The 11,078-nt window shown below is 59.6% G+C and overlaps 2 protein-coding genes across 2 annotated transcripts; one reads left to right on the top strand and one right to left on the bottom strand.

Moving 5' to 3' along the window:
• The first annotated feature begins 16 nt into the window (after window positions 1-16).
• Window positions 17-1,238, top strand: PTGDR2 (prostaglandin D2 receptor 2). Its single transcript, XM_060017439.1, has one exon. It carries the CDS (start codon window positions 18-20, stop codon window positions 1,236-1,238), a length of 1,221 nt encoding a protein of 406 aa, XP_059873422.1. The 5' UTR covers window position 17.
• Window positions 1,239-2,670: 1,432 nt separating this feature from the next.
• CCDC86 (coiled-coil domain containing 86) lies at window positions 2,671-10,635 on the bottom strand. Its single transcript, XM_060018974.1, has 4 exons — window positions 9,839-10,635; window positions 5,538-5,667; window positions 3,707-3,781; window positions 2,671-3,518 (listed from the first exon to the last, which is right to left on the bottom strand). Exons 1-4 carry the CDS (start codon window positions 10,594-10,596, stop codon window positions 3,399-3,401), a joined length of 1,083 nt encoding a protein of 360 aa, XP_059874957.1. The 5' UTR covers window positions 10,597-10,635; the 3' UTR covers window positions 2,671-3,398.
• Window positions 10,636-11,078: the final 443 nt, after the last annotated feature.

Genomic DNA, 11,078 nt, shown 5'->3' with positions numbered 1-11,078 from the left:
CCGCCGCAGAGCCCACGATGTCGGCCAACGTCACGATGAAACCCCTCTGTCCCCTCCTGGAGCAGATGAGTCACCTCCAAAGCCACAGCAACTCCAGCATCCGCTACATGGACCACGTGTCGGTGCTGCTGCACGGGCTGGCCTCGCTGCTGGGCCTCGTGGAGAACGGGCTCATCCTCTTCGTGGTGGGCTGCTGCATGCGCCAGACCGTGGTCACCACCTGGGTGCTGCACCTGGCACTGTCCGACCTGCTGGCCACCGCCTCCCTGCCTTTCTTCACCTACTTCCTGGCCGTGGGCCACTCCTGGGAGCTGGGCACCACCTTCTGCAAGCTGCACTCCTCCATCTTCTTCCTCAACATGTTCGCCAGCGGCTTCCTGCTCAGCGCCATCAGTCTGGACCGCTGCCTGCAGGTGCTGCGGCCCGTGTGGGCGCAGAACCACCGCACGGTGGCCGTGGCTCACAGGGTATGCCTGGCGCTCTGGGCCCTGGCCGTGCTCAACACCGTGCCCTACTTCATCTTCCGGGACACCATCCCGCGGGTGGACGGGCGCATCATGTGCTACTACAACGTGCTGCTCCTGAATCCCGGGCCCGACCGCGATGCCACGTGCAACTCGCGCCAGACGGCCCTGGCCGTCAGCAAGTTCCTGCTGGCCTTCGCTGTGCCGCTGGCCATCATCGCCTCGAGCCACGTGGCCGTGAGCGCGCATTTGCGCCACCGCAGCCGCCGGCGGCCCGGCCGCTTCGTGCGCCTGGTGGCGGCCGTGGTGGCGGCCTTTGCGCTCTGCTGGGGGCCCTACCACGTGTTCAGCGTGCTGGAGGCGCGGGCGCACGCGGACCCCGCACTGCGGCCGCTCGTGTGGCGCGGGCTGCCGTTCGTCAGCAGCCTGGCCTTCGTCAACAGCGTGGTCAACCCGCTGCTCTACGTGTTCACCTGCCCCGACGTGCTGCGCAAGCTGCGGCGCTCGCTGCGGAGCGTGCTGGAGAGCGTGCTGGTGGACGACAGCGAGCTGGGCGGCGGGGGCGGCAGCAGCCGCCGCCGCCGCCGCACCTCCTCCACCAACACCTCGGCCTCCTCCTTCTCGCTGCGCGGCCGCGGCCTGTCCCCGCTCGGACCCGCAGGCCTGCTCGACTGGCTGCGGGGTAGCCGCGCGGCGCCCCCGCAGAGGGACCGGGCCCAATCCCAGGACGAGCGGGGCCCCCTGAACCGGGCGCCGCGCACCACCTCGGCGTAGGAGGCACGGGCCGGGGATCGCCAGGCTCGGACCATTCTCCCCCCACCCCCCCCGCCCCCCCGCCCCCGGGAAGCAAGAGCAGGGAGCGATCGCGCGCAGCGGCTTCCCCAGGACCCGGACGTTTAGTCGGAGGCTAAGGAATCTGCATGTTAAAGCGCCCCACGTGACTCAGTGTATCCTTTTCAGAAACGAAGTGAGCTAAAGCCGTGCTTCTCAAACTTTCTTATGCGAGAGTCACCCAGGGATCCTGTCTGCTTGAACGGGCCGCCGGGCGGGTGTGCGGACGATCTGCATTTCTAACAAGCTCCCAGGAGGCGATGGGACCACACTCTGAGTAATGCGAGGTTAAAACGCTGACATCTCAGACTAGGGTAGTGGACGGCCCAAGGTACACAGGACGCATCTCCCTGAAGCTGTTTTTAGCAGATGATGGGTGGGGTGGATTTTTACATTAAACCAGTGGCGTCGTTTTGGAGTAGAAAGCGAGAGAGGAAAAGTTTGGGAAGCACTTCCAGTCTAACCTTCTCGCTTTGGTCATTTAGTTGCGCATTACTTAACTACACGCTTTATCCCACAATCTCCAGGGGCAGGTTCTATTAGCCCCACTTTTTACCATGTGCAAACTGAGGTGCAGGGAGGTTAGGTAACCTGCCCAAGGTGCAGGGACTGCATACCAGCCATTAGGCATTACCTGTTCAATTACTATTAGTACGTGAAAAGGCACCCCCCACATACCTAAGGTCCTTCAGATAGCAGCTGCATGGGAGCCCCCAGCTCTACCTGTCCGACCCAGCATTGCCCGAAGTGGAAAAAACAAGGGGTGCTATGGTCAAAAGTTTGGGAAACCTGTGCTAATCAGAGTGCAATGGACATCCTTATTGAAGGTCTTTAGTGTTTGGATGAACCCTGCAACCTCCGTGACCACAGCCGGTGATATTTCCTCGCTCATCTGACACATGTGCCAGCCTACAGTTCCCTGGGACGCCTTCTGAGCAATGCTGGTAATCCCTAGATCTGTGCACCACCCACCTCCCTCCCGACCGCACAGGGCTGCAGCACTGACCCCCAATTCGTAGGCGTGAGGGGTAACTTACCGTAGCATCTCCACTCTACCATGTCTGTTTAGCTCAGCACCCCGGGGCCTGGTGCAGTTGGCGCGGTACACGTTTGGTGGATGGAACGTCAGTGGACGAGCCAGGGGAGAAACTCTCCTGGGATCTTGGTCCAGTGTTCCCTGTGCCACCACTCGCAGCTGGGCTCCCAGCGTTTACTCTCAGTGCCAGGCAGGGCCCGGCCCACAGCAAGCGCTTGGCAAACGGAGCGGTCGACAGACAGCTGGCTGAGCGGACATCCTGTCTCGACCTCGCCCGTGCCCCCTCCCACCTGCTCCCCTGCTTCACAGAGCACTCGGCGCCAACCGACACACAGTACACTTTACTTGTTTATTATGTTTTCTCCACCAGAATGAAAGATCCTTGAGGGCAGGGACTTTTGTCTCTATTCCCTGGCACCTAGAATTGTGCCTGTACACAGCAGGCCTTCAATAAATATTTCTGCTGTAGACTGGATGGCATGAGTTAATCAGATCTCTCGGGCTTCTGCAGAGTCTGGTACAGGAAAGGGGGAGCTAGAGAGACCCTGCCCCCTGCAACCTCCCCATTTTAACCTTAAGTGTTGAAAAGTGGGGCGGAGCTGGATTCCGTCTGCTGGGTGGCAGGGTCAGTGGGGTGCAGAGGGAGCCAGAGCAGCCTTTGGGGAGGTGTCAGGGGGGAGGTGGATTCCTGACTTCCGGCCTCCTGGCCCGGGTTAGACCCAGGACTCTGAGACAGAACATACATATTTTGGGGAGTCACCCGCCAGTCACCAGCTCCCTGAGGAACCAGAAATTACTCTTCGTGGTTTGAAGGCACTTGGAGAGGAGGGGGGAGGGGGAGGGGAGGGGCGGAGGAGCGAGCTGACCCTCCTCCCTCCTCCAGTCTCTGCCAGGTCCCAGGCTACCTCTGGGTCTCTGTGCCACAAAGCCCTGCCTGGGAGCCCTTTTGAAGGCTCAGAGCCCCGTCTCGGGTGGAGCCATGGAGCTGGAGTGCTGGGTCCGCGGAGGCGCGTGGCCGCCACGTGTGACACGGTGCTCGGCCACAGGAGGCCCCGGCCACGCTGAGCTCAGACCTTGGCCGCCGGCCGCCGTGGCGGCTGCTCCTGCAGCTGGGCCAGCGTGTCGCGCTTCTCAATGGAGCGCAGCTGCTGCTTCTTCGCTCGCCTGAGCTTGGCGGGGTTTCGGATCTGGGGGAGGTTGAAGGGAGGGCGTTATTATGGCTGGAGTCTCCGCCCTGCTCCCCGGGGAAAGGGAGGCCACCGCGGGGGCCTGGGACTGCGGCACGAGCGGGGACCGTGAAGCAGGGGTGCCGGGGTGTCTGGAACACGACATTCAGGCTGGCCGCGTCCCGTCCCGCAAGCAGGGCAACGCTCACCACTTGGACGATCTCCGCCTTCCGCTCGTTCTCCAGGCGGCGTTTCAGGTTCTCGGCGCGGCGCTGCTTCTTCTCCTGGACACACAGGGGAAGGGGATTGGGTCTGGGAGCCGAGGCGGCCCTGGTCTCCCAGGCAGTGAGAGCTGACAGAATTCCCAGGGAGGAGGGCAAAAGGCCCACTTATCCCGGCTCCGGGTTGTTCCTGGTGCTGGGGCGTGGAGAGGCAGCAAGGAACCATCCCTGTGCCCCTGGGACCAGCACCCAAAGGCCCACTCCGGTCGGAAGTTCCTGACTTCACCTGAGAAGGGGGGCGCCTGGTCAGGCGGCTGAGGACACTGCGGTTGGAGGGGGAGGGGCGGGGTAAGACACAGGTCGCACCCCACCTGGAAACTCAGGCCCATGTAGACAGTGGTTCCTCTTACCACGCCCCTCATCAACTGCCCGGGGAGAAGGGGTGGCTGGCCCTTTCCCTCATTCCCGTCCTCTCAGAGTCTCCCCTCTCCCCCTGAAGCCCACGAGCCCCTAGAATGAAGGGCTGGGGTGAGGGCTGGCCTCCTAGGTTCACCCTGGCGTAGGGCTGGGAAGGGCGGAGGCTGCAGAGAAGAGGCTCCGGAGCGTCTGGTCCCGGTTTGAATCCTGACTCTGCTACTTCCTAAACGTGTGACCGTGGCCAAGTGGTTTAAGCTCTGTGCCTCAACCTCCCATCTTTAAAGTGAAGATAATTACATAAGATTCTTTTGAGGACTAAACGAATGAACACACATACAGGGCTTGGAATAGTACCGGCCCACTGGGAACACTTAGAAGATGAGTGTAGACGGAGTCTTCCTTGGGAATGGCGACGCTGACTGCTGTCCCTGGTGGGGCAGGGCAGGGACGGTGGCCCCAAGGCTGTGCATGGCCAGGGGCCTCCCTCGTCTCTGGCAACACAGGGTAGAGGTGGCTTGGGCCCGGAGGGAGAAAGGAGAAGTGACACTTGAGCTCCCGGAGGTGCAGGGGAAGGTCTGGACTGGGGGCTGGGCAGGGGCACCTCTAAAGGGGACGGTGACAAGAAGGCTCTCTCTTTCCCAAGAGGGAGCCACGGCCACACAGGAAGCTAGATAAGGCCTCAGCATGAGGCGGAGGCCACACAGTCTGCAGGGCCTCGGCCATAGGCTGAGCTGGGGCAACTCAAAGCAGGGGACAGATGACCAAGTGGCTGACTGCCCCCCCCACCATGGCCAGGCAGGGACTGCAGGCTGGGGGCAAGGTGTCTGACTCCTCCGGTGGCCTGAGGACCACAAGGCGAGTGACGTCCCACTGAGAAGTCCGCTCCTGGTGGATCTCCACCGCCACCTCCCTGTCTGCCTGCTGGGGCTTCCTGGAGGCTAGAGAGGTTGGGCGTGAACCTCTAACAGGGCACCTGTGTCCCTGGGACAAGCGTGAGGGAGAGCAGGAGGAACGCGCAGGCCGTCCACTCCGCTGATGTGTAGCAGCTGTGTCTTAGGGAATGCCGGCAACACCCGGATGAGGCCTCCAATCTGTATGCCCTTCCCACCCTTCCCCGGGGCCCCGAGGCTGGAGAACGGCTTTTTTTTTTTGCAATACGTGGGCCTCTCACTGTTGCGGCCTCTCCCGTCGCGGAGCACAGGCTCCCGACGTGCAGGCTCAGCGGCCATGGCTCACAGGCCCAGCCACTCCGCAGCATGTGGGATCCTCTGGGACCCGGGCATCGGCAGGCGGACTCTCAACCACTGCGCCACCAGGGAAGCCCTGGACAACGGCTCTTGACCAAGCCCCTCCCACCCCGGCCTGGCCGGCCCCTCCCACCCCTGCCTGGCCGACCCCTCACCTGCCGGCGCCGCTCCTTCTCCTCCTGCAGGTGCCGGGCGAAGTCCTTGGCCTGCTTTCTCTCCTGCCGGTCCTTCATCTTCTGCTGCCAGGATGTGCGCAGGGGCTTGTCCTGAACCATCTGGGAGAACCTGAATGGGGGAGACTGGGTGCTCTTGGAGTCCGCGGGATGCCCCGGTGCCCTCCCTCTGGGCCTCCTTCCCTACCTGCCTGCTTGCCCGGCAGTCGACCCTCCGGGTCTGTAGAAACTTGGAGCAGGAAAGGGTCCTGATCACGCCCACTGCCATTTCTTAAGCCCTGGTTACGTACCTGAGGTGGGAACTCCTGTTCCCTCCAGTTTATAGAGGAGCAAAGACTCAGAGAGGTTAAGTAATTGCCCAAGGTCGCCTTGCTCCTGAGCAGCGGTCTGTGACCAGAGTCCGGGCTGCACGGCCTCCAGCGCCAAGCTCCGCTGCTCCAGCCGAGCGCAGAGGGCTGGGCGTGGACGCCTCTGGAGAGGGGGCTCACTCCCCACTGGGGCGCCCATTTCATCTCAGAACCGCGCAGATGGTCACGGTCCCCTGCAGTGATTCAGAACCTCTGTCCCAGCAGGGGAAATGTGAAAATGGAGTGGGTGCTAGGGAACAACAGGGAAGTCTTGATTTTCTAAAGAGTGATAGTGACACGGTCACAGAAGCGAGGTTACCTCTGTAAGAACGCACACCGCTAGGAGCTAGGGGTGGATGATAAATCTAGAACGTGTTGTAAAACATTCCGGGAAGATGGAAAGACGTCAAGGAGCAAGAGGACACTAGACCAGGAAAAGGCTGAGGGCTGCTGAGACGGGTGATGAGGGCTTGGGGGTTCATGCAGCCGTGCCGCCCCTTTTCCGGAAGCTTTCTCCTTGAACGATTTGAAGCCTGTTCGGGTGTCCCACGGGCCTTCTTTCCCCCTCAGCGCTTCCTTTCGTAGTGGCCTTTCCGCCTCCCTCGATAATTTCTTGACTTTCAAAAGAGCTCCTGTTTACCCACGTCCACTCTACCATGCCCCAAGCGGTCACAGCAGTGGGCTGCAGTGGGCACCAGGCCGAGCCCACTCCCGCCCCTGGGGAAGGTCAATACGGCTCTTCTGGCTCATCTTTCCCCTTTCTTGCTCCACAGGAGTCTGCACATACAGCCTGGACCCTGACCCCACGCCTGTCCGTCCTCAGTCTGGTTCTGCCTACCCCCCGCCCCCGCTCCCCAGTTCTGCCTGCCTGCCCCCACCACACACCCCACTGCTTCTTCTCCCCCTCCCCTTATGTGGAGACAAGAACCGTTCCCATCACAAAGGGTGGTGGGAGGATTAATGGCTCACGGCCCGAGAAGCGCTCAGCACAGTGCTCTGCATATAGTAGGTGCTCAGTAAATCCACCCTTCAGAGAAGGGAGACGGTGCACCCAGGGAGCACTGGGCAGAAGGTGGCATTAGGCCTGGGCATGGGGGGTGGGGCGGCGTGGGTGGGTGGGCATGTGCTTCCCAGCCTCGGCTCCCTCCCCCTGCATCCCCCCTTTGCTGGGGCACCTCGTGCAGCAGGTGCTGCCCCTGCCTTCTCGGGCCTCACTCACCAACTGCTGAAGCTGCTTCCTCAAAGGTCCCAAACATCCATTCAACAGCCCCTCTGGCCCTTATCCACGGGCCTGGTGCCGCTTCTGAAGGTGCTTTAATTCTACTGCAGCAGCTTCCTTACTGGTCTCCCTGGTCTCCCCTCTGCCCTTCTAAAGGTCTGTTCTCCACAGGCCAGACCGGTCCTTGCAGAGGTCAGATCGCATCACTCTTTTGCTCAACACCTCCCATGGCTCTCACGCTCACTCAGGTCCCTGCAAGGGCCCACGTGGGTCCACGTGACCTGGCCCTGTGACCACTCTGACCTCACTCACCTCCTACTGCTCCCCTTGTGCCCAGTGACGAGGCCTCTGGACTTTCTGTTCCCCTTGCCTGGGTACTCTTTCCCAGTATGTTCATTCAGGCCTCTGCTCACATCCCTGTGGCAGTGAAGCCATCTGTAATCACTGCGGCAACGCCCTGCACCTCTTGCTTTGTTATTTTCCTGTATTGCCCTAATTACTGATATATGTATATATTACGTGTTGGTTACCCATTTCTCACAACTAGAATGTTTTGTTTATAGCCATGTTTACCCCCAGATCCTAGCTCAATGAAATATAAACTGGTTGAACGAATGAACTACCTTCTGTTCTCATTCATCTACTTGTTTGACTCAGTGCCTACCATGTGCTGGGCTCTGGGGAGAATCTAGCCATTGTAGGTAAATCCTCACTCTCCTGGAGCCTCTGGTCTAGAGGGGAAGCTGGCAGCCGACAAGAATCACACAAGTAAACAAGCATTTGTGCAAATGGGTGTGTTACAAAAGATACAAGGTACAATGACAACACATGGCTTGAGGACTTAACCCTGGTTGGGTTGCACAAAGAGGGCTTTTCCCAGGGGGTGCATGTTTAAGTGGAGCCCTGGAAGACGAGCAGGGAATGGCCAGGGGAGGAGCCTTTCGACAGAAGGAACAGCATGTGCAAAGGCCCTGAGCTGGGAGGGAGCATCACCTACAGGGGGCACACAGAGGGGAGGTCAGTGTGGGAGACTCTTAGTGATGGCAGAGATGGCAGGGGAGAGGAAGACGTCTGGAGCGCAGCTCCAAGCAAACACCAGGAAGCTGGGAAGCGTTTCAGCTCGGGCAGGAAGCTGGGACAAAACGCCCTTTCTCTTGCTTCTTGGTATCCTCTGCTGACCCTCTCTTCTCCTGGCCTGTGTGTCGGAGCAGCCTCCTCACGCTCAGTGAGCTCCTCTCCCCGCCGTCCACCTCCCGAGTACCAGGACTCCAGGCTCCCATACTCAACTTGCTCACCATCCTCTCCCCACCGGAACCAACCTCTTCATCTGGTCCCACATGGCCATCAGTGGCCCCACCATTCTCTGGGACCTGCTGGGACCGAGGTGGAGGGGCAGCGCCACCACCCACTTCTCCAAGTCCAACAGTCGCTCCATCTTCAAAGTCTCTGATTGGTGACTTGTAGGAAATCACTCCCTCAGTTTCAGTTTCTTCTCTGTTTAAGGGGGGAGGGGCTTGGGGGAGGGGCATAATGCCCACCGCCTTGGGGTTTAGGGGGTCAGCAAAATGACATCTGCAAAAGGCCTAGCACAAAGCACAGTCATCCCTTAGTAAGTGTCCGCTTCTTCCGTAAAAATCACTGCCTTCCCCTATGGGCCCTCACAGGCACGAATTCCTGTCTGCCCAGTGGTTCCCAGTAGCTAAAACACGAACTGGACCCCACCTCTCCTTCCTGGCAGCCTAAACATTTCCTTCTTCAGTTGCGCCTCTTTGTTCCTTCACTCAACAAGCATTTAATTGAGCACTTACTGCCCGCGGCACAGAAAGACAAGACCTCACGCCTACCCTTTAGAAGGGATAGTTAGGGAGTTTGGGATGGACACGTACACACTGCTGTATTTAAAACAGATAACCAACAAGGACCTACTGTAGAGCACAGGGAACTCTGCTCAATAGTATGTAACAACCTAAATGGGAAAAGAATTTGAAAAAGAACAGATACATGTATATGTATAACTGAATCACTTTGCACCTGAAACTAACACAACATTGTTAATCAACCATGCTCCAATATAAAATAAAAGTTAAAAAAAAAAAGAGGTTGCAATTCAATGCAAGGCGGTTCTACAGAGCACGGGTAAAGGGCTTTCACGCAGACTCTGGAATCGGATCTGTGTTCAGGTCCTGCCTCATCACACATTTAGCCGCCCTGAGCCTCAGTGCCCTCATATGTGAAATGAGGATAATCCCCGTGCCTGCTGCTTCACTGAGCTGATGGCTGATTAAATGCCAAGAGGCAGGCTGCTCCCTGCTTGAAAGGCCCTTCCCCGGGCCAATCCGCACCACAGTGCTTAGCAGCGTCCTGTATACTCAGCGCCTGGTAGTGCCTTTTATCAAAAAGGCAAACAACTGTAACAGATAATGGTGGATGAAGACCTCACTGCTGGTGTACTTGCTTCTGCCCCCTTCCCAGAGAGGGCAGAGACAAGGATAAATGCGTGTTGAATGAACACACAGATGAGGTGCTATCCAGGGGTCCTTTAAGGGCACCCCTCCCTGAGATCCCAGTGCATTTCACCACATTCTGGTTATAATTACCTCTTTGTGTGACTCCCCCAGTGATGTGAGATCTCTCCAACCTACGGGCTATCTCCTGGCTGCACCCCGGCTCCAGCACCACACAGAACCCCACCCCTGCCCAGCTGTCCCCCACCTCACCTCTTCTTTGAGCGGTCCTTCCACACCCGCCCAGACTTGGGCTTCCCCTTCGGGATCTTAGGAATCTCCTCCTTCTTCGGTTTCTTGGACGCTGCGGCCTGGGCTGAAGAACCTTCTCGCTTCTTTGGCCCGAGGCCGTCTCTCTCCGGCTGCCCGGGCGGCGGTGGCTTGCTCGGCTCACGCTGATCCCGTGGGGAGCCGGGCGACTGGGGTGTCAGCTCCTGCAGGGGCTGAGAGGGCTCGGGACCCGGCGCTTGCCGACCGGGGTAAGGCTCTAGTGACCCTGGGCTCGGCTGCAACTGATGTCGGGGGGACCCCGGGGTCGGCTCCTCCTTACTCTTGGGCGACTCCGAATCCGCTTCTTCTCGGTCCTGGGAAAACTTTGGTGACTCCCCACTTGGCTGTGGCTGAAGTCGGGAGAATTCAGGACTCGATTCCGGCTGTCTTTGGGGCGACTCCAGGCCTGGGTCTCGCTGACGCTGGGGCGACCCTGGGCCCGGCTCTGGCTGCTCTCGGGGGGACCCCAAGCCTGCCCCCTCCCGTAAACTGGGTGATTCAGGGCTTGTCTCCGGCTGATGTCTGGGAGACTCCAGGCCAGGCGGCCGCACACTCCGAGGAGACCCGGGCTCCCTCCTTTCTTCTGGGTTCGACTCGAACTCCACAAGGGCCCGTCTCGCCCGCAGAACTGAGGTGGGGTTCTCGGGGGATTCAGGCTTTAGTCCTTCCAGCCGCCGGCTGCGCCTCAGCGGCGTATCCATGTCCCGGGCAGACTTTCTAAACGCGAGCCCACGTGCAGTCTCTGGGACTACCGGCGCCGTCCTATGACGTTATAACCCCGCTACGTCTGCGCCGGGCAGGAGGGGCTGTTGCCTCGGAGGCCATGTTGGTGATGGGCGAAGAGGCTCAGGGAGGAGTCCGGGGAGCGCGGGCGTTGGGTTTACTAGGCGCATGCGCAAAGAGCTTTGGCGCATTTACCTGTGATTGAAGAATGAGTCCCTGCTCGAGATCCGTATTCACCTTGCCTGCGAGCCCCGTCTCCCGGGGGCGGGGGGGGGGGGAAGAGAGTGTGCAGGCGGAAAAAGGAAGAAGGGGTCCCATTTTCGGGAGAGAAGAGGATTGGAAAAAGATCCAGGGAGCCTGTAGGCAAGGCTGGATGGAAACTTTGCTGCTAACTCACTTCTTTACTGCCAACTCAGTTTCAGCGCTGAGCACAGCCCCACCTGCTGAGTCACTGCGGACA

This window comes from Delphinus delphis, chromosome 8, assembly GCF_949987515.2.
Source record: "Delphinus delphis chromosome 8, mDelDel1.2, whole genome shotgun sequence".
Taxonomy (NCBI): Eukaryota; Metazoa; Chordata; class Mammalia; order Artiodactyla; family Delphinidae; genus Delphinus; species Delphinus delphis.
This window is presented reverse-complemented; position numbering and strand designations above follow the sequence as displayed.

What these genes read in the sequence shown, in the direction of transcription:
- CCDC86 (XM_060018974.1), bottom strand. Translation starts at nt 10,596, where the DNA reads ATGGATACGCCGCTGAGGCGCAGCCGGCGGCTGGAAGGACTAAAGCCT. An exon ending in AAGGACCGCTCAAAGAAGAG is followed by an intron (nt 5,668 to 9,838) that starts GTGAGGTGGGGG and finishes TCCCCCATTCAG; the next exon opens with GTTCTCCCAGATGGTTCAGG. An exon ending in AGAAGGAGCGGCGCCGGCAG is followed by an intron (nt 3,782 to 5,537) that starts GTGAGGGGTCGG and finishes CTGTGTGTCCAG; the next exon opens with GAGAAGAAGCAGCGCCGCGC.
- PTGDR2 (XM_060017439.1), top strand. Translation starts at nt 18, where the DNA reads ATGTCGGCCAACGTCACGATGAAACCCCTCTGTCCCCTCCTGGAGCAG.